Genomic DNA, 22532 nt, shown 5'->3' on the forward strand with positions numbered 1-22532 from the left:
CTCGATCTCCAGACCTCGTGATCCACTCGCCTTGGCCTCCCAAAGTGCTGGGATTACAGGCGTGAGCCACCGCGCCCGGCCAATTCTGTGGAATCTTAATTCTGTCAAAAAGAATAAAGTTCTGATACTTGCTACACCTGATGAACTTTGAAAACATGCTAAGTGAAATAAAGGAGACATGAAAGAACAAATGCTCCACATACATGAAATATCCAAAATAGGCAAATTCAGAGAGACGGAAACTAGATTAGAGGTTATCAGGGACTGGGGCAGAAGAAATGTGGAGTCATTGCTTAATAGTTTCAGAGTTTCTGTTTGGGGTGATAAAAACAGGTTTTTTTATTAATTTATCTAAAAATAGATACCGGTGATGTTTGTACAACATGAATATACTTAATGACACTAAATTGCACACTTAAAAAAATGGTTACAATGGCAAATTTTATATTTACCACAATACATTTTCTTTTAAAAGTGGAAGATGAATTAGCTGGGCATGGTGGTGCGTGCCTGTAATCCCAGCTACTCAGGAGGCTGAGGCAGGAGAATTGCTTGAACCCAGGAGGCGGAGGTTTCGGTGAGCCGAGATCGCACCATTGCACTCCAGCCTGGGTAACGAGTGAAATTCTGTCTCAAAAAAAAAAAAAAAAAAAAAAAGAGGAAGATGTAGGATCTAGGAAGCAGAACACCAAGGAAAGAGACAAAGGGGATTTCCAGGCCAGGCGTGGTGGCTCATGCCTGCAATCCCAGCACTTCAGGAGGCCAAGGTGGGTGGATCACCTGAGGCCAGGGGTTTGAGACCAGCCTAGCCAACATTTCAAAACCGGTCTCTACTAAAAATACAAAAAAAATTAGCCGAGTGTGGTGACGAATGCCTGTAATCCCAGCTACTTGGGAGGCTGAGGCAGAAGAATCATTTGAAACTAGGAGTCGGAAGCTGCAGTGAGCCAAGGTTGTGCCACTGCACTCCAGCCTGGGCGACAGAGAGACTCTTGTTTCAAATGAAAAAAAAAAAGCAAGCGTCGAGAGGGGGCGTTTTCCAGTGTGGTGGGAAAGGAAAGGTCAGGTTTATCTCCGGACAGCTGTCTAGGTGAGAGCAGGAGGATGAAAGGCTCCACGAGAAATGGAAAAAAACAAACTGAAACATATATTAATGTATCAAGAGGATATTTTAGCTTTATCAGAGAGTTATATACATATATATAATTCTCTAATAATTATATATATTGAATATGTTCAGTTTCTAAAACCATCAAATGAAGCAACTATATATTCAAGAAAACCCGAAATATGTGTTTGGATGGGGGTAATCTAAGTTTTCATGTTCCATAGGAGGAAAGAAGCCACTTGAAAGTGTTTTGAGCTGAAAGATGGAAGAATAGAAGTATTAGCATACTATTTAGATGCTCGGAGGTAAATAACAAAGAAAGCAGCTTTAAAAAGTGAGGAATGGGCCGGGCGTGGTGGCTCAAGCCTATAATCCCAGCACTTTGGGAGGCCGAGGCGGGTGGATCACGAGGTAAAGAGATCGAGACCATCCTGGTCAACATGATGAAACCCCATCTCTACTAAAAATACAAAAAATTAGCTGGGCATGGTGGGGCGTGCCTGTAATCCCAGCTACTCAGGAGGCTGAGGCAGGAGAATTGCCTGAACCCAGGAGGCGGAGGTTGCGGTGAGCTGAGATCGCGCCATTGCACTCCAGCCTGGGTAACAAGAGCGAAACTCCATCTCGAAAACAAAACAAAACAAAACAAAACAAAAAAACTGAGGAATGGGGCAAGGAACTGATCTTTTTTATTATTTGATTTTGCATTTTGTGCAATTATCACTTTCTAAAAATGTTTTCAAAAGCAAACTGGGGCCCACATCTGCCCTCTGGATGAGCTCTGTGCCCAAGGGTCTTTCTCCCAGCCCACTTGTCTGTTACTCCCTTTGCCTATGGGTGAACCAGCAGGTGGGGGTCGGGTGGGAGCAGGGCTGGAGCCAGACTAAGGACAGAAACGTGGGCTGAGGAATGTCAGAGTGAAGGGAATAGTTCTGGAGGTAGATATCCATTGGTTCAGTTTCTTGCTTTTCCCTTACGCCTGAGAACATGCCTTTGACCTTCACACCGAAACAACAAAATTCACCCAGGAAGGGTGGGAGGGGAAAGAAAGAAGAGAGGAAGATGGGAATATCTGCAGTGGCCCATCTGCACATATCTGCATGAGTGACCCTGGCTGTTTCCTGTGGTGTCACTGAGGGGGAAGGGCAAGTTCAGCACTGCGCTAGCCACGGTGGTTGGCACAACTTGTTACGGTAACTTGGTAGAATTAGCCGAGCACTCCCACTTAGAGGAGTTTACCTGTCAGAAATACTAGCAGAAGGCCACAGCGTAGTAAAGCCAAGATGTTCTCTGCAGCCTTGTTGGAAATATTGTGAAACTGCTAACAGCCTAAATGTCCCTCAGAAGAAACATGAATAGGGAATAAAGGTAGTGAAACCCCCACGCTATGAAGTGTGGGGCAGCTGCTTAAAAGATGTGTACTAGAAAAAAAAGTGAATTACTGATGGCCCACTTTCCAGGGGGAAAAAAAGGGATGCAGTTACATAGATTGAGACATAGACAAAAGTCTGGAAGGATTGTCACCCTTTTGTTAACAGCAGCTACCTCTGAAAATGAGATTGAAGATGGGATGGAGGGAAAGCTTTCACTTTTTATTTGAAATTCTTCTGAAAAGTGGGAATTTTTTGATACACTTTATGCAATCAATACCATTATGTGGAATGTTTTGGGGTTTTTTTTAACCAGTTCTGGGAGAGCCAGGGAGAAGGAGCTTGGTGGCGCAGCAGCAGCTCTGGAAAGGGGCAGACCCTTGTGTGCTGCCCTGATTTGCTCTATGCACTTGGACCAGCCGCCTCCCCTATCTGGACCAGGGCCAGACACATGCTGCCATGTGTGTTGGTGGAGGTGGGGTGTGTGACCATGCAGGGCTCCTCCAGAGCACAGCAGAGCAGCCATTGTTTGAGGCACTAGCATTACTGGAAAGTTGTTGACATTTTAATGGAAAGGCAGTGAAGGAAGCAGTGTGAGTCAGCCTGCTGAGGAGGGGTCATGGGGCAGTTTTCCTTACCTGTGCAGGGGTCCAGGCCCTGCCTGTGCTTTGAGTTAGAACCCAGGGCCTGGGAAGCTTTGGGACAACCCTGAGAAAACCTTCCCTTTTCTCCAGGGTGAGCTAAGCCCTGGTTCCTGAGCCTCAAATCTCAGAAGGGCAGAGTGGGGCATAGGTTTCAACTCAGCTGTTTCTCCCAGGGTGGTGCCAGGGCGGGTAAGCCCTGGGTGGCAGTCTTTGGCTCAACACAAGAGAGTGCCAGAGGCTGGCCCAGCCCTGGAAGTTTCCATGAAAGGGCTGAGCACAGAGGCTGGTGGCCCCCGTTAGGGAAGGGGTGGAGGAGAGGGTTGTGTGGGATCAGCCTTTCAGTTGCCACTTCAGATTCCAAGCGAAAGAGAAGATGACTCAGTCAAGGGAATGGGGAAGGCTGTGTAGGAGTCAGCATTTAATCTGGACCTCGAGAGTGTGCAGCGGTCCCAGTGTTGAAAGGGACTTCGGAGACCCGCCCTCCAGCAGGACACACCATCCATCACCAAATCACGTGAGGCTAGGGGAGCTGAAGTTAGTTGCCCACGGTCACATAATTTAAGTTGTGCTTTTAAAAATGCAGAAGGTCCCCTGGCCAGGAGCCAGTGGGTGCAGCCAGCTTGGTAATTCAGTCCAGTGGTTAATTAGTAACTGGAAGGCCCCAAAGCCGGCTTCCAGCAGGCAGGGCTGGGAGGTTGAACTTGAGCCGGTTTGGGAGCCAGGAGCGAGTGGGTGACAGGTCGCTCCTGACTGGGAAGGTTGCTGGGCAAGTCAGGATTGTGCCTCCTCTCAGAAGGACCATGTAGAGAGAGAAGAGGGCAGAGCCGCGCATGGGGCTGCTCCGCAGGACCTGAGCTGGAACCTGGAGTTTTCAGGTGAGAGGTTCACCTGTGATAAGGATACCTGCCTGCTGGCCTACTGCTCTCCAAATTGACTATTATCCAGCGAACATCCCTCCTAGTACCTTTTTTACCTTCTTTCCTTCCTTCCCTCCCAGCTAACTCTCTGCTTTTTCAGCTGCCTAATTTTCTTCCTCCTTAACTAACCAACTTACATCTTCAGTTCCTTTCGACTAACTTCATTTTTTCCTTTTCTAGTTTTCTAACGTCTTCCTGAAATTCCAGGCCATGGGCTCTGCAGTCAGATGGCCTGGGTTCAAATCCTGGTTATGTCATTTATTAACTGTCTTGATCACGTCACTTCCCTCTCCTTGCCTCGGTTTTCTCCTCCTTAAGACAGGGATGATGATAGTTCCTAACCCATGGGGTTGCGGGAACAGAATAATATCAAGCTGGCACTTGAACTGGGCAGGTGTGTAAATGAACAAGTTACACTGAAGACAGAGACAGCAGCAGGTGCCTGGGATCCGGGGGAGGTCTGCCTTCTAGGAAGGGCAATGAGAACAGATGAAAAGGTGAGCTGGAAAGACCAGATTTGTTGGGGAATGTTCCAAGGAGAGAGAACTGTGTGGCACTGCCGCCCTCCTCACCCCATTTGTCAGGGCCAGGGAGCTGTAAGCAGGTCCATGTAACAATGGGACAGGGGGAGGCAAGGCTGGGCTGTGACAAGTGAGGAAAGGGATAGGCTTGAGGATGAGTGAAGGGGCTCTAGTGGGAGTTCATGGAGTCTGAAGAGTCAGGAGAATATACTGATGTCCAGCTTCTGGCCAGAAAAGTAGAACCTCATGGTACAAGAGAGAAGAAAGCCTTAGGAACTGAGGGCTGCTTGGGCATGGGGGTCACAGTCAAGGTGATGGGGGGTGATGTGATGGGCTATGGGCATGCCAGAGTTCCCACCAGGTTCCCACCAGGAACTTAGTACTTGAATAAGTACAACAGTAATATCTTGAGAAGGTTTACACAATAGTAGAAAGATAAAAGTTAAAATAACCTGGGGGTGGTCGGACGTAGTGGCCCACACCTGTAATCCAAGCACTTTGGAGGCCAAGGCGGGCGGATCACCTGAGGTTGAGAGTTCAAGACCAGCCTGACCAACATGGTGAAATCCCGTCTTAAAAAAACAAAAAACAAAGCAAAAAAAAAACCTGCGGGCACAGTGGCTCACGCCTATAATCATAACACTTTGGGAGGCCAAGGTGGGCTAATCACCTGAGGTCAGGAGTTTGAGACCAGCCTGGCCAACATGGTAAAACCTCATATCTACTAAAAATACAAAAATTAACCGGTGTCATGTCATGTGCCTGTAATCCCAGTTACTCAGAAGACTGAGACAAGAGAATCGCTTGAACCCTGGAGGCAGAGGTTGCAGTGCGCCGAGATCGGGCCACTGCACTCCAGCCTGGGTGAAAGAGCAAGCCTCTGTCTCAAAAAAAAAAAAAAAAAAAAGTTAAAATAACCTAAGCACCCTCTGTGACCTTGGGTCATGCCCCTCCAGTCTTTTTTTGGCGGCTATATTCACAAATGTGTATTCACATACATATCTTTTGTTTTTCTGTTACAAAATTGATAGTCCTACAATACCTACTATTTTGTGAAACTTGTCTTTTTGCTTGATATTATATCACATATATGTTCCCGTTTTGGTTTATAGTTTTTGGTTGTGTCATTTTATATGTGTACCAAAATTTATCAATTCATTTATTGATTCATTAGTCAAATATGTACTGAGCACTAAGCACCTACTATATTCCAGGCCCTGTGCCCAGTGCTGAGGATTCAATAGTTGAACAAAGTCTTTGCCCTCCTGGAGCTGATGTTCTACTTTGAGTTAGAAAGTAAAAACTAAGGCCGGGCGCGATTGCTCACGCCTATAATCCCAGCACTTTGGGAGGCCGAGATGGGTGGATCACGAGGTCAAGAGACTGAGACCATCCTGGTCAACATGGTGAAACCCCGTCTCTACTAAAATTCCAAAAATTAGCCGGGCATGGTGGTGCGTGCCTGTAATCCCAGCTACTCAGGAGGCTGAAGCAGGAGAATTGCTTGAACCCAGGAGGCGGAGGTTGCAGTGAGCCGAGATCGCGCCATTGCACTCCAGCCTGGGTAACAAGAGCGAAATTCCGTCTCAAAAAAAAAGAAAGTAAAAATTAACAGTTACATAATAAGGTGTTAGTGCTACAAAGTAAAATATAAAGCAGACAGAGTATATAGGGATTGAGGAGGACTGGTATCAGAGTGACTAACCATCCTGGTTGGCCCAGGACTATAGCACTGAAACCCATCAGTCCCAGTCAAATCAGGATGACCCGTCACCTGTAATCAGTACGAGCCCCTCCAAGAGGTGATGTTTAAGCAGAAACCTCTATAATGTTAGTGGAAAACGGCCATGCAGACACCTGGGGGAAGAGTGTGATAGGCAGAGGGAAAAATAAGTGCTAGGGGCTGGAGGCCAGAGAGCACTTCGTGCATTTGAGGGGCAGCAAGAGAAAGCAGAGGCTGAGGGCAGTCAGGAAGGAGGGCAGTGGAGGCCAAGGAGGAGATGGAGACAGCAAGACAGCAGCCAAGTCATATGGATCTTGTAAACCATGGTAGAGGCTTTGGATTTTAATTCCAGGTGTGATGAGAAGCCACTGGAGTTTTTGAGCAACCAAGGCACATGATCTGATTTACATTTCAAGACTCACCGTGGCTTTCCATGGAGAAAGACTGTTGTGGGTAAATGGAGTGGGTGGGTAAATGTCATGGGTAAAGGGAGTCAGTGGAGAAGCTGTTGCAATAATCCATGCAAGTGACGATGGGGGCTCGGGCAGGGCAGCTGCAGCAACACTGGTGAGCAGCAGTGGTTTCTGGATATATTTTGAATGGGATTTCATGACGAAGTGGAGGTGGATTGCGGGTGCAAGGTTTCTAGAGTGAATCAAAGTTGCTGGCTTGAACTTCTGAGTACGTGGTAGGGCCATTATTGAGGCTGAAGACTGAGGGAGGAGCAGGGGCAGAGTGGAAGGAATGTGAATCAAGATCTATGTAAGTCTAGAGTTCAGGAGAGAATCAGAACTAGGCTGGGCACAGTGGCTCATGCCTGTAATCCCAGCACTTTGGGAATCCAAGGCAGGCGGATCACTTGAAGTCAGGAGTTTGAAACCAGCCTGGCCAACATAGTGAAACCTCATCTCTACTTAAAAAAAATACAGAAATGGGCCGGGCGCGGTGGCTCAAGCCTGTAATCCCAGCACTTTGGGAGGCCGAGGCGGGTGGATCACGAGGTCGAAAGATCGAGACCATCCTGGTCAACATGGTGAAACCCCGTCTCTACTAAAAATACAAAAAACTAGCTGGGCGTGGTGGTGCGTGCCTGTAATCCCAGCTACTCAGGAGGCTGAGGCAGGAGAATTGCCTGAGCCCAGGAGGCGGAGGTTGCGGTGAGCCGAGATCGCGCCATTGCACTCCAGCCTGGGTAACAAGAGCGAAACTCCGTCTCAAAAAAAAAAAAAAAAAAAAATACAGAAATTTGCTAGGCATGGTGGTGGGTGCCTGTAGTCCCAGCTACTTAGGAGGCTGAGGCAGGAGAATCACTTGAACCCAGGAGGCGGAGGTGGCAATGAGTTAAGATAGTGCCACTGCACTCCAGCCTGGGCAACAGAGCAAGACTCTGTCTCAAAAAAAAAAAAAAAAAAAAAGAAAGAAAGAAAAGAAAAAGGAAAAAAAAAGAGAGAATCAGAACTAGAGAGAGAGATTTGGGAACTGACAAGTATAATTGGTTAAACCATTAAAATGGTAGCGATCAACTAAGGAACTAGTACATCTGGAAGAGGCCAAAGACTAAGCCCTGGGATAGGCCTGTGTTTAAGGATCAAAAGAGGAGGAAAATCCAGCACAAGAGATGGAGGAAGAGCAGTCAGTGAGCTAGAAGGAAAAAACCAAGAGTTCCTGAGCCAAATGGGGAAGATGAGAGCATCACAGCCTTCGGAGAAGCTGAGTAAGATGAGGAGGAACTCATCACGGTCTTTGGCACACAGAGGTCACTGGTCCACGGTTTCATGGAAGTGTTGGGATGAGAGCCTGTTTGGAATAGGCTCAAAAGAGAGCAGGAAGAGGAGTGGAGACAAGGAGTCCAGACAACTCTTTCAAGGGGTTTAACCGAAAAGGGTTACAAAGAAATGGGATAGTATCTGGACATGGTGTATGGTCAAGAGAGGGAGCTCTTGCAGCCGGCAAGTGTTCTGAAGTGCCCTGTGCTGGGACACTTAAGTGTCACTATCAGCACAATTATTTTGCTGTTAAGAATAATGCTACTGATTGAAGGCCACATCAGGATCTTGTTTTTAAAAAGAAATGTCCTTGCTCTGGGTATGTGTTTTGTCAACATGACATCCTGCTGCTCGTGAATTGGTTCCACATTTCTGTTTTGTTCAAAGATGGAAGGCTTTGCTATTGTGCACTCGGGTTTTCTCTGGTCAACACTTGCAAATCCTCTGCATTTCAGAGCCCACAGAGAACCCCTGAGGCCAATGGCCCCAGTTCCCTCCCTAACCAACTTTCTGGGCCCTAGCACCATGTGTTCCTCCCCTGTAGTATACTGTAGCCACACAGAAAGTTCGAGAAGGGCACGGCCTGTGGGCCCATCGACTCCTGCATTCCCCAGAACACCTGCCCACCCCTTGAGCTCCTAGGGAGAGGATGGGACCCTGTGAGTACCTAATGACCACCCAAGGCAGTGAAGCCTCCGTGAGCCATGGTGCTCTCTGTGACAGTTTCTTACACAGTAGGAGAGCCATGGGCCCACCAGGCCTGCCCTGAAGACTGGGCCGGAGCCCTTGAGGGGCCTGCAGGGAAAGGCCCAAAGGACCAGGTGCTCAGCAAAGACCAAGACAGGCCAGACTGAGCCAGACACCCAGGCTCCAGGTTCCTTCCTCTGAAACATGTGCAGGTTTTTGGGAGGCAGAGGGCTCTCAGCTGCCATGGCTGACGTCTGTGGGAGCGCTTCTTCAGTTCCAGATGGTCTACACAGGGATCATATGCACAGGCCTCCCTATGCATGTGTGTGCACGCACACACACAGAGCAAATTTGCTGATATACAACAATATGAACACAAACCTATACACACATATTAGTAGACACCCATACTGGCCTGAACACACACCTTCAGACATCCACATACAGACTCACACTCCACTGACATGTACTACACAGAGACACACTGAAATACATCCATATACACACCACACACGATGCACACAGTCACAGGTGCACAGGCACAGGCTGACATAAATGTACAGATGTGGTCACACTGACACATACATGCGGTCATCTACACAGACTCATACAGACACAAATGCCTGAAACACAGAGCCACAGACAGACACACATGAAAGCACTGTATGCACAAAACACTTACACAGCACACACCCTGACCCACACAGTCTAACAAGCCCCAGGGGTCTCCAGGGCTCCCCTGGGTCTATTGCCCACCCCTACCCCCTTCCCCTCCAGGGTGAGATGGTGTCCCCCAGGGAACAGAAGTCTCCAGTCCCATCTTAAGCTCCGCTGGATCCCGCGTGACATCAACCAGCCCCCTCGCTGCTGCTGCCGCTGGGAGCTGTGAGCTCTGTGCTGGGGCGCAGCAGGCACCGGGCGCAGACACTTAGGCCCTTGTTGGGAGAACAGAGAGAGGCTCTCTTGTCCACTGCCTGTCTTCGGTTCCAGCTGCTGGTTCTCCTAGAGGCCTCTCCTCAGATTTACAGGTATGTAGGACCTGGGAGGCCAGGGCCTGGCAGAAGGGCCATCAGGGTCAGCCTAGGAGAGGGAGTGGCAGTGTGGTGGGCCGTGTGGCATTGGTGAGGGGCAGCCTGCGCCTCCTCAGCCAGCAGCTTGCTCCTAGGGCTCGTCAGCGCTGGGCCTCTCAGAGCAGCCTGGGCTGGGGGAACCTCTCAATTCAACTCCCCTTCACTTTCTCTGTTCCCAAGAAGGCCATGAGGTTGGTGCCTCCAGGATCCCTCTTGTAAAGATGGGAAGTCTCTAATCAGAGAAGCTGGGCTGCAGCCCAGGCCCCACAGTGGGCCAGGACTAAGGTCTTGGGATGCACAGTGCTGGGAGATCTCTCAGGTGAGATCTCTGCTCTCAGTCTTTGCCAAGCAAGGATGAGGTTGTGGGGCCCCAAGCAATCTGTGCCAGGGCCTGGGCACCCTGGCCTCCTCTCTGCTGCAGGGTGGAAGTAAGGAAGACACTAATCCTGGCTGTGTAGATCAGCTGGTCACACCTTCTGTTGTTCGGTCCCGGATAGATGCTGGCCAGTCTTGAGTCTCTCTGTGGCCCCAGCCCAAGGCTTCCAGGGCAGCTGCCATTCCTGAGGCATTGGGCAGAATTCCTTCTGGCAAGGAGTTAATAGCACAGAGCCCAGCTGGGAGTGCCCACAGTAATTCAGGATTGCCATTGTTCCTCCATGGGAGTCCGGAGAGCCCAGCCTGTGCTTCACACACTGTGTAGCCTTAGGAAGGTCCTGTTTTAGGCCACAGGCCTTTCATCTGTGAAATGGGAGAAGGGTTCAGACTTTATGCCCTGAAAAGGTCCTTCCAGACCTGGTCATCTTGGACTTCTGGAGCTACCCTGGCTCACAGAGGTCTTGGTGCCCCGGCTGACCACAATTCTTGAAAAGACTCAGCCTGGAAGGGGCCACACCCTGACCATTCCTCTCTATCCCCTCTGAGATGTGTGTTAGGAAGTCTGGGTCCAGGGATATCATGTCTTGTTCTGTCCATGCAAGGGTTGCTTACCTCTGGGGTAGGAAACCCTCAGGCTGTGGCAGGTGCACAAGTAGGGGAGGCTGGAGAAGGCACTGGTGCCTGAAGCCCTGGATGGGTGAAGTTGTCCCCCAGCACCAGCTCTCTCATGTCTGTACCTCCCTGTGCCCCCAGAGCGGCCTGATCATTGCTACAGAATGAACTCTAGCCCAGCTGGGACCCCCAGTCCACAGGTAAGTAGTTCTTGGTCCCTTACCCATCATCAGGGGCTCACTTCCTCCCGAGGCTAAGGAAATCTATGGAGACACCCACTAGCCCAGGCATCCCCAAACTACGGCCCGCGGGCCACATGCGGCCCCCTGAGGCCATTTTTCCGGCCCCCCCGCCACACTTCAGGAAGGGGCACCTCTTTCATTGGTGGTCAGTGAGAGGAGCACAGTATGTGGCGGCCCTCCACATGTCTGAGGGACAGTGAACTGGCCCCCTGTGTAAAAAGTTTGGGGACGCCTGCACTAGCCCCATGGGCTGTCCCAGACAATGTCAGGGGCTGACAGGGTCACTGCGAGCACTTAGAAATGAGCCAGAGGAGAGATTTGAGCAAGGGCTCCAAGATGGAGTGGAAAAATCATGGGATTTGTCATGAAGATAACTGGGTTCTATCCCAAACTACTTGCCTGTGAGACCTTGGGCAACACCACTCTGGGCTCAGTTTCCTCACCTATTCAATTAGCACAACAGCCAGCTGCCTCCCAAGGCTGTTTTGAGAAGTGGGTAAGATGGTGAATAAGTGGATTGGTGGGTGGGTAGATAGGTGTAAAGGAGGGAGGGAGGGAGGGAGGGAGGAAGGAAGGAAAGGAAGGAAGGGAGGAAGGGAGGGAAGGAAGAAAGGAGAAAAGAAGAAAAAAAAAAAGAAGAAGGCAGGCAGGCCTAGAAGAGTCGCTGGAGGTGGCATCAGGGCCTGGGCCAGCAGAAAGGAAGGTAGGCAAGGACAGCGGCCTGCTGATTGCAATCACCTCTTTCTGCAGCCCTCCAGGGCCAACGGGAACATCAACCTGGGGCCTTCGGCCAACCCAAAGTGAGTTCTGGTCCCTCAGACACCTTTCCTACTTGATTCCCCTCATACCTGGTTCCCCTTGCCTTGGGAATACAATCCAAATTCTCTGGTCTAGCATTCAAGCTTCTCTGCCATCTGCCCCACCACCCAGCCTTATCTCCCATGAATCCCCAACCTCTGCCCATGCCGAACCCTCTTCCTGCAATGCCCCCCAAACGTCTGCAGTGTTAGCAGCTCCCCACACTTCAGGCCCTTCTTGGGGGCTTTGGCTCCAGATCCCCACCTCCTAAGCAGGCCTTCTGTGCAGAACATCTGGTTGTATCTTCACCCTGCCTGTTGCTTAACTTGCATTTGAGTTCCCCAGGGGCCAGGGTGAATCTTACCAGCCCCCTCTTGGCTGGGAGAACACGGGGTTCTTCAGGGGTGAGGAGGCGCGGCTTCCGGAAGGCTTTCCCCACTCTAAAGTTAAAGGCAAACCCAGGTTAGCACTCGGGCACCAGGTTCCCAGAGCTTGCAAATGCTGGTCCATGCTTTTTCCTCTTCCCCCAGTGCCCGGCCCACGGACTTCGACTTCCTCAAAGTCATTGGCAAAGGGAACTACGGGAAAGTGAGTGACTTGGTGAGGGTGGGAAGCCTGGGTCTTCCCTTCTGCAGCCTCTTTCAGTCCCTGCTGCCATTGGATGTGCAGAGAGAGAGCCCTCCCACCTGCAGACAAAAGCAGGGGCAGGCGGGAGGCCCTGTACTGTTGTTGGGAATCCAAAGTCACCCATGGGGCCTCAGACTCGTGTTTCTGCTCAGGTCCTACTGGCCAAGCGCAAGTCCGATGGGACGTTCTACGCGGTGAAGGTGCTGCAGAAGAAGTCCATCTTAAAGAAGAAAGAGGTACTCGGGCACAGGCATTTCCTCTTCTGCTTCTCAAGCCCCGGGATAGGGTGGCTTTCAAAGATGGATCCCACCTCTGACAGGTCCAAGGGGCTGGGTGCAGAGGTGGTCACCACACAGGGTACACGGGAGGTGGCACGCAGGGTGCTGGCCCTTCTCAAAGAAAGCAGGCCAAGCTACCTCACCATAGGGCTTTCAGGAAAACCAGCCTGGCTTTGGCTTCCCCTGGGAAACGCAGGCTCCACAATGGACAAGTCTCTGCCTGCTCCTACGCCAGCCTCCCCATCTGTATAATGTGGAGGCCCACTTTATTCTCTCTGAAGGCCCTTCATGCCATCAGGCCATCTGGCTGGAGTGCAGTAGTGCAATCACAGCTCACTGCAGCCTCAAACTCCTGGGCTCAAGCAATCCTCCAGCCTCAGCCTCCCAAAGTGCTGGGATTAGAGACATGAGCTACCATGCACAGCACATCATGGATTTCTTTCTTTGTTGAGATGGAGTCTCACTCTGTCACTCAGGCTGGAGTATAGTGGCACAATCTCAGCTCACTGCAAACTCCACCTCCTGGGTTCAAGTGATCTCATGCCTCAGCCTCCTGAGTAGCTGAGATTAAAGGCACCTGCCACCACTCCCAGCTAGTTTTCGTATTTTTAGTAGAAACAGCGTTTTGCCATGTTGGTCAGGCTGGTCTCAAACTCCTGGCCTCAAGAGATCTGCCAGCCTCAGCCTCCCAAAGTGCTGTGATTACAGGCATGAGCTACCACGCCCAGCCTCATCATGGATTTCTTGATGCCTCAGTTGACCTGAGTTCCTGTAACACCTGACTCCATTAGTGGGCCAGAGCAGGCCCAGAGAGAGGATTGCATAGGAGACCAGGGGACTCGGAGGAAAGAGTGATTAATGTTAACAAGGACTCGGTAGGGGGCGGGAATGGAAGATCTTCCTGGGGGAGGCAGTGGTGCAGCTGGCCTTGATGGTGGGATTCTGATGGTCTGAAAAGAGGGTGCAACATCCAGGAAGAGGAAATAGCACGAGCTAATGCATGAATATGGGTAGCATATGGCTTCCTTCCCTTAGGGACTCATTTATGTAAGGCATCATACAGGCTTTGCTTTTCACTCCAGGGGCAGAAACCATTGATCCAGGGGCTGGAGCTGCACTCATATGGATTAGCTTAGGATGAGGCTGACCACCCTGAGCCTTGAATCCTAAGCAAGGAACTTGGACATGGCTCTGAGGGCCATAGGGAGCCACTGTGGGTGTTTGAGCAGGGGCAAGGGAAAGTCCTGGGTAGGGTGACTCCCCCCAGCAAGCTTTTATGGGCTGTGCCGGGATTAAAGGGACTGCTGTGGGCTGTGACATGGACCCCTGTCTTTGTGACTCCGCAGCAGAGCCACATCATGGCAGAGCGCAGTGTGCTTCTGAAGAATGTACAGCACCCCTTCCTCGTGGGCCTGCGCTACTCCTTCCAGACACCTGAGAAGCTCTACTTTGTGCTCGACTATGTCAACGGGGGAGAGGTGGGTGGGCCCACTGGGAGGCTTCCCTGGGCTGGCTCTCAGTTGGGAGCTGTCCATCCCTCATGCCCACTGCATGTCAAGTTCTGGAATGATCTCACCTCATCTTACAATAGACCTACTTTGAAGCCGAAGAAACTGAGGCTCAGGGAGATAGTCATTTGCTCAAGGCCACCCAGCCCATAGCTGGTGGAGTCAGGATTTTAATTCAGGTCTGCTAGACTCCCCGCCATGATACTTTCTTGCCTTCCTCATTCAGAGTTGCCTACAGAATCACACTTTAATAGACCCGGGAAAGGTCAATGCTGAGAGGAGCTCGTGGTCAAGATTTTCTAGTGCTCCCATTTTACATCATAGGCCACAGGGTAGGATTGACTGGTCACTGTGGTAAACAGAGACCTGAGGCCACATGGTGACCCAGAAGCACAGCTGGGACAAGTGGGGCTCCCTCCTGGGCTTCACTCTGTCTTTCTGGTCAAGATGGCAAAATGTAATAGGGCTCCACTCAGTGACCCCAGATTCAACCTGCGTGACCTCGTGCCTTTCAGAATGATGACAAGAGAGGAGTTTTGTTTTTGTTTTTGTTCTGAGATGGAGTCTCACTCTGTCGCCCAGGCTGGAGTGCAGTGGTGCGATCTCAGCTCACTGCAACCTCCACCTCCCAGGTCCAAGCAATTCTCCTGCCTCAGCCTCCTGAGTAGCTGGGATTACAGATGTATGCCACCACGCCTGGGTTCAAGCTGCACCCACATGGATTAGCTTAGGATGAGGTGGGGTTTCACCACATTAGTCAGGCTGATCTTGAACTCCTGACCTCGTGATCCACCCGCCTCGGCCTCCCAAAGCGCTGGGATTACAGGCATGAGCGAGCATGCCCAGCCAGGGTTGTCCTGCATCCCTAAGTGAAGGGCTTTCCATGCCAGCAAAATAGTCCAAAAACATTGGCCCATGGGTGGATCTAACCTGGGGTCAGTCTGGCAGCCGTATCGTCTTATCGCCTGGATTGATGGAAAAGCATATTTTTGAACCACACAGGTTCAAATGCCAGCTCTGCCAATTATAAGCTACATGACCTCGGGCAAGTCACCTAACCATTCCGACCCCTCCCAGCTTCCTCTTACATGAAACGAGCATAACATTTGCACCTTGGAGGTTGTCATGAGGATTAAGAGATGTGAAAGGGCCTGACTTGGAGCCTGGAACACAGGACGTGCTTAAGCAATGCTAACTCATCTCTTTTCCTGCTGACCCTTTGGACACCCGGGACTGCTGTGTGGGGGCAAGGGCCAGCATGCACTCTTTTGGTAGGAAGATGCTGCAGATCAGAAAGGGAGTGAGCTGGGCAGCTGCACAGGGTGGGAGCACATGGGCCCTAGTCCTACAGCACCCAGCCAGTAGCTCCTCTCACACTCCTCCTCCCCTCCAGCTTTTCTTCCACCTGCAGCGGGAGCGCCGGTTCCTGGAGCCCCGGGCCAGGTTCTACGCTGCAGAGGTGGCCAGCGCCATTGGCTACCTGCACTCTCTCAACATCATTTACAGGTGAGGCCTGCCTGTGGCTCAGAGCCAGGACCAGGACCTTCTTGCTCCAACAGCTAGGGGTTGTGTGGACCTGAAATCCTGGTGGGCTTGGTCCTTTGTGTTGGGTGGTGTGGGAGTCTCCTCCTCTGAGGTCCAAGTGCCCAGGCAGGCTCTCCCTCTGCATCTCTGGGAACCTCCATGAATAGTTCTCCTGCCAGGACCTCAGGTCTCCAACTCTCCTCACTGAACGGCCGAGACACCTCAGGGCTCTTTTCTCTTATTTTCTGCAGAGACCTGAAACCAGAGAATATTCTCTTGGACTGCCAGGTTGGTGTGTGTGTGTGTGTAGGGACATGGTTGGACAGGTACACTCTCTGACCGTGAGTCTGTGTGCGTGGGTGTGCGTGCATTGTACACGCATGCATATAGAGGAGGCATTTGCGTATATGTGTGCATGTGTGTGCCCATGCACATGTACATGCATGCATATATGCACCCTGTGCACATGAGACTGTACATGTGTGTGTGTGTGTGTATATGTGTGTGTGTGCATACATGTATACAAGGTCTGTAGGGGGCCGGGTGGAGCCAGGTGGAGGCGGGTGGATTTTGTCTTAGACTGGGTTCCATGGAAACAGACTGTGAGATAGAGAGCAGACAGAAGCTTTCTTGGGGAACACTCTCAAGAGACAGCACTTTTAAAGGGGTGAAAAAAACCAGGACTGGGCAGAGGAAGCAGCTCACCTGCATTGTGGTTGCAGGTGGGGCCTCAGCTGATCTTGCAGGGGTGGGGAGGGCCTCAGCTGGGAAGCTGTCTAGGATTGTCTCAAACTGAGGGAAAGAGGATGGGCCCTTGTGTCTCTGGACATGGATTGCTCCTAGGGAGGGGGCATAACTTTGGGTGCGGGCAATGTCCTAGCAGCAGGGGGATGGGCATAGGCATGGTTATTCTGTACCCTGGTTTCAGAAGACGGGATCCGGGCAGAACCCCACAGTATCTACTCACTGTACCTTCCTGCCCAGCTGCCACAAGGTGTGGTTGCTTTCTGAGTCCCCAGCCTCTGCCTAGGGGGTTTCTGTCCAGAAGGACATCCTGGAACTGCCGCTAGTGTAGGGGTAGGTCTGAGTCTGTGATGAGCTGTGGGCAGACAGTGGAATGCCATGATGTGCCCACCTGGCCCCTTGTGGTGCTCCTGGCATCCAGCCCAGGAGCTCTGGGTCAGAGTGGAGCCTCCAGTCTGTGCCTGGGCATCAGATCCCACAGTTGCTGCTCTGGGGTATGGCACCTGGGCTTTGGGGTTAGGCTTGGCCATACCCTTGGCTCATAGCACCCTCCAGCCCATGCCCTCCCTCATTCTCAGGGACACGTGGTACTGACGGATTTTGGCCTCTGCAAGGAAGGCGTAGAGCCTGAAGAGACTACATCCACGTTCTGTGGTACCCCAGAGGTAAGCACAAGCATCCCAGGAGAGAGCAGGTCATGAGTGGGTGAGGCCACAGCTCCTGATTAGAGCCAACAGGTTCCAGTGGAGGGGACTCACTCCTTTGACCCAAGCACTTCTCCAGTTGGCTGTACACTGAACCTTGGTTTCCTCATCTGTGTAATGAGGCACCAGCTCTAGGACTGCTGAGACCCAGCCAGCTAGCTGCTGGTGAAGCTCTATCACAGTGCCATCCAGTAGAAATACAGATAGAAATGCAGGCCGGGCATGGTGGCTAACACCTGTAATTCCAGCACTTTGAGAAGCCAAGGCAGGTGGATCACCTGAGATCAGGAGTTCCAGACAAACCCAGTCAGTATTGTGAAACCCCATCTCTACTAAAAATTAGCCAGGCGTGGTGGCGTGTGCCTGTAGTCCCAGCTACTCGGGAGGCTGAGGCAGGAGAATTGCTTGAACCCGGGAGGCAGAGGTTGCAGTGAGCCAAGATTGCACCACTGCACTCCAGCCTGGGCAACAAGAGCGAAACTCCGTCTCCAAAGAAAGAAAGAAAGAAAGAAAGAAATAGTAATGCAGACCACATATACAATTTAAAGTTTTCCAGCCACATTTAAAAAGTAAGAAAGTCACAGGTGTAATTAATTTTAATGATCTATTTTATTTAACCCAATATATCCAATATTCTCATTTCAGCATACCATCAGTATAAAAATGGTTGAAATATTTTATTCCTTTTTTTTCTAACTAAGTCTTGGAAATCTGGTGTGAATTTTACACTTATAACCCATCTCATTTTGGAGCAGCCACATTTTCAGTGTTCGATAGCCACGTGTGGCTAGTGGCTGCTGTATTGGATAGCACTGATCTGCAGGGTGAAGTCCACATGCAACAAGAGGGCCTGGCCTGCGAATTAAGACAGGTCCATGTCCCTCTTCCAGCTGCCAAGAGCCGGGAAGGTTACAATTTGCAGATCTCTGAAGTCATTCAGACATGTCTACGTCCTGCCAAGATCTTTCTGCAGTCCTAGAGTTAAAACCTTTCTTTGAACTCCCACCAGTCTTGGACCTTGGACCTTGGACCTGAAGGGGTCCCCAGTGGCTAGACAGATATCAGGGTGAGGGTTGGAGGGCTCAGGCTACAGACTGGGAGGCTCCTCCCCACCTGGCATGAGACAGGACCTCAGCTGCTCTCTTGTTCTCCACATGCTGGAAAAGCTGGGTCTTAGATCTAATGGCCTCCTCACTTTGGGTCTAGCGTGGCTGATGGTCGAATGACCTCTCTGAGCAGGAGCCATTGTCTGTTTGTGTATAGTGGGTGGTGTTTGCTGGATAAAGCCAGCCCCCTGAAGCCTGACAGCCCAGCCATCCCTTCCTTGGACATTGCTAGGGATGGGAGCAGAGGATATGGAACCCCAGCTCATGTAGGAGACATGTGGCCCCAAAATATCACCTTTACCATGACTCAGCCACTGCCATGGTGTTGGGGGGCACAGGCAGGAGTAGACAAGGTTGGTCCCATTGTTGGTGGGCCAGCACATATGTTAGCATCTTAGAACAGCGTCTAGGAGGGATTCTGCATCCTCATTTTTTGGATAAGGAAACCAAGCTTTTGAGAGATTTAATGACCTGCCTGAGACCACACACCAACTAGGGCTCAGGTCTGTATGACTCTGCCCTTCCCTAGACCCACACAATCTCTCAGGGTGGCTTTTCCTGTTGCTGAGACCTTGCCCCCAACTCAGTGGCAAGGACACCAGGCTAAGAAGTCAGTAAGCCTTTTTTTGTCTCTTTGCATGCAAGGCGTAGAGGCATGGTGTGCATTCACTTATCAACATGAGCTTAGGGGTTCCCGCTCCTTCCTGACCCTCTCCTCTGACCCTAGGGTTTCCAGAACAGCCACATTTACTTACACTCACATTAGTCTTCACACCGCAACTTGAGAGGACTCCCAGGGCCTTCCATTCCCAGGACACGGATAGCCTGTTGAATGCCTTTGCATAAATAGAAAAAGGCATCTGCTCCGGGCAGACTAATTAGAAGAAGCACCCCTTGAAACAAAAATAAAGTTGCCAGATAATACCTCTGAACTAGGGCTGCGGCTTGGTGAATGGATCAGCCACAATGGCAGCCCCCTTTACCTCTTTGGCTGGTGCTTTTGCGTGGTACGCAGCATGTGTATTGCACAAGGCAGTCCTGGCTGACCTCTACTATGTCCCCAACACATGGCAAAGGGCCCTGCACAAAGCAGGCCTTTGGTGAATGGCGGATGAATGAACACATGCACAGCCGCAGAGCATCACAGCAGGGGCGGCTCCTGGTGATCTTCCTCCAAGTGCCTTATTTACAGATGGGGCAACCAAGGCTTAATGACTTATTTCAAATAAGTGTATTTCCCTTCTCACAGTACTTGGCTCCTGAAGTGCTTCGGAAGGAGCCTTACGATCGGGCAGTGGACTGGTGGTGCTTGGGAGCGGTCCTCTACGAGATGCTCCATGGCCTGGTGAGTGGGCGGTAGTCATCTACAAGAGCCATCTGACTAGGAATGCGTCTGTGCCTCATGTGGCCCACACCAGCTCTGCCCAGGAACATGAGCAAGTCATCTCTTCATTCGAGATGAAAACAGTTAACGCCAAAGTGAATATGAGGATTTTTTTTTTTTGCCCCAATAATGTTAGTTTAGTCCAGGGGCAGTGACTTACACCCATAATCCCAACACTTTGGGAGGCCAAGGCAGGAGGATCACTTAAGGTCAGGAATGTGAGACCAGCCTGGCTAACATGGTGAAACCCCATCTGTACTAAAAATACAAAAAATTAGCTAGGCATGGTGGCAGGCACCTGTAATCCCATCTACTCAGGAAGCTGAGGCAGGAGAATCACTTGAACTTGGGAGGCAGAGGCTGGAGTGAACCAAGATCGCACCACTGCCCTCCAGCCTGGGTGACAGAGGGATACTCTGTCTCAAAAAAAAAAAAAAAAAAGGTAATTTAGCATTTTGTAGTTTATAACACACTGTCTCACCTCGAGTGACTCAAAATAGCCTTTAGAGGCTGTCACAGCAGGAAGTGGAGTTATCCATATTTTGCTGACAGGGAAATTGAGACCAAGAGAGATCACAGTCCCGTTAGGTTGTGGAACCAACCCTGAGCCCAGTCCTAGGCTGTCTGCCTAGGTGGAGGCATGTGTCGATTTGCCCCAGGCCATGCTTTGCTTTGGAGTGGTTTCACCAACGTAGCTTGGTCTCTAGAAAGGAACAGGATCTGTGGAGTCCAGACAAGGAATAGCTGGAAGAGGAGTGGGAGGAAGAATCGTAAGAAAGAGAAGTGGACCCTGGATGTGGTTTGGGGCCTGGCTTTCTTCCTAACTGTGCAGCATAATTGCTCTGAGCCTTGTTTTCTTCTCTGAAAAATGACAGCCTCTCTTGGAGCATGCTTATGAGGCTGGGCTGGAATAATGAAGGTGAAAGTGCGGCCGGGTGCGGTGGCTCAAGCCTGTAATCCCAGCACTTTGGGAGGCCGAGGCGGGTGGATCACGAGGTCGAGAGATCGAGACCAACCTGGTCAACATGGTGAAACCCCGTCTCTACTAAAAATACAAAAAATTAGCTGGGCATGGTGGTGCATGCCTATAATCCCAGCTACTCAGGAGGCTGAGGCAGGAGAATTGCCGGAACCCAGGAGGCGGAGGTTGCGGTGAGCCGAGATCGCGCCATTGCACTCCAGCCTGGGTAACAAGAGCGAAACTCCGTCTCAAAAAAAAAAAAAAAAAAAAAAAAAAAGAAGGTGAAAGTGCAAATGCTGCCAAGTGCAAAGTTGGTGCACAAGCTAGATGAAAAGAGACAGGCCTCGCACTGGTGGGAAAAGACTTCTGGCCTTCCTAGCAACTCTCTCCATTGTGCTGGAAGCCTGGAGTCCTGTCTCTTTCCAATCTGCCATGTGACCCATTGCACAAGACAGGGGTCATGCTGAATCCTCCCAGCCGCCCGGCTTGCTCAAGTCTCCCTGAGCCCGTGTCCACCTTTGCATGGTGATCCTCCAGCTGCTCTCCCTCTCTCACCAGCCGCCCTTCTACAGCCAAGATGTGTCCCAGATGTATGAGAACATTCTGCACCAGCCGCTACAGATCCCCGGGGGCCGGACCGTGGCCGCCTGTGACCTCCTGCAAGGCCTTCTCCACAAGGACCAGAGGCAGCGGCTGGGCTCTAAAGCAGACATTGTAGGTGACCTGCCATGGAGCAATGGCCCCCATGGGGCTCGCAGCTTCCTGTAGAGTCAGCTCAGAAGCACATTAACACGCATCCTGCTGCCCTCTAAAACCAGCTGTTGCTCACTCGTTCACTTGGAAATTCACTACTGCTACTAGCGGACTACTTTCTCTAGACTAGCTCTCTTAGTCAGTCAATATTTACTAAGCACCAACTATGTGCGAGTATTGAGCTAGGTGCTAGGGATTCAATAGGCTTAGTCTCTGCTCTTATTAAGTTTGGAGTAGGGGCCAGGTGCGGTGGTTCACGTCTATAATCCCAGCACTTTGGGTGGCCAAGGCAGGCAGATCACCTGAGGTCAGGAGTTGGAGACCAGCCTGGCCAACATGGCGAAACCTGGTATTTATTAAAGTACAAAAATTAGCCAGGCATGGTGGTGGGTACCTGTAATCCCAACTACTCAGGAGGCTGAGACGTGAGAATTGCTTGAACCTGGGGGTGGGTGGAGGTTGCAGTGAGCTGTGATGGGCGCCACTGCACTCCAGCCTCGGCAACAGAGTGAGACTCTGTCTCAAAAAAAAAGAAAAACAAAGATGAATGGACTGTGAGGCAGACTCCCCTGGTTCAGATCCCCCCTTCACCACTTACTAGTTATAGGACCTTAGACATATTGCTTAATTTCTCTCTGTGGGCCTCAGTTTCTCCATTGTAATAACAGCACCTAACATCGCTGTTTTGAAGATCAAATTGATTAGTATTAATGTATGCAAAGCACTCTCATCAGTGTCTGGCACACAGTAAGTGCTTCTTAAGTGTTTGTGCCAAAAGCTTTACATTCCAGATACTGTGAATTGTAACAACATTTAGGGCACCCACTGCCCATTCCTGGTCAGCTTAAAGAACAGGGGCTTCCACGAAGATAGGTCTCCTCTTCCAAGCAAAAATTTGCATCTTAAAAAATATATATGACTCTTAAAATAAGCTATACATGCCAGGCGCGGTGGCTCAAGCCTGTAATCCCAGCACTTTGGGAGGCCGAGGCGGGTGGATCACGAGGTCGAGAGATCGAGACCATCCTGGTCAACATGGTGAAACCCCGTCTCTACTAAAAATACCAAAAATTAGCTGGGCATGGTGACACGTGCCTGTAATTCCAGCTA

The 22532-nt window shown here is 50.8% G+C and overlaps 1 protein-coding gene across 4 annotated transcripts in view; it reads left to right on the top strand.

Annotated features, from left to right (window-relative positions):
- The first annotated feature begins 3780 nt into the window (after nt 1-3780).
- The window catches only part of SGK2 (serum/glucocorticoid regulated kinase 2), a 34913-nt gene continuing 16161 nt past the window's right edge, over nt 3781-22532 (top strand). For 2 of the 4 annotated variants that reach the window (XM_074406559.1, XM_074406558.1), the window contains exons 1-10: nt 10916-10993; nt 11786-11835; nt 12364-12421; nt 12613-12696; nt 14085-14216; nt 15640-15752; nt 16022-16058; nt 17093-17179; nt 19574-19669; nt 21228-21383. In XM_074406559.1, the coding sequence (XP_074262660.1) occupies nt 10958-10993; nt 11786-11835; nt 12364-12421; nt 12613-12696; nt 14085-14216; nt 15640-15752; nt 16022-16058; nt 17093-17179; nt 19574-19669; nt 21228-21383 (849 nt within the window). In that variant the 5' untranslated portion in view covers nt 10916-10957. Of the gene's footprint in view, nt 3998-9513; nt 9765-10915; nt 10994-11785; nt 11836-12363; nt 12422-12612; nt 12697-14084; nt 14217-15639; nt 15753-16021; nt 16059-17092; nt 17180-19573; nt 19670-21227; nt 21384-22532 lie in introns of those variants that run through there. The other 2 variants (XM_074406560.1, XM_010346879.3) reach the window with 2 other exon arrangements.

Source organism: Saimiri boliviensis, chromosome 9 (genome assembly GCF_048565385.1).
Source record: "Saimiri boliviensis isolate mSaiBol1 chromosome 9, mSaiBol1.pri, whole genome shotgun sequence".
NCBI lineage: Eukaryota > Metazoa > Chordata > Mammalia > Primates > Cebidae > Saimiri > Saimiri boliviensis.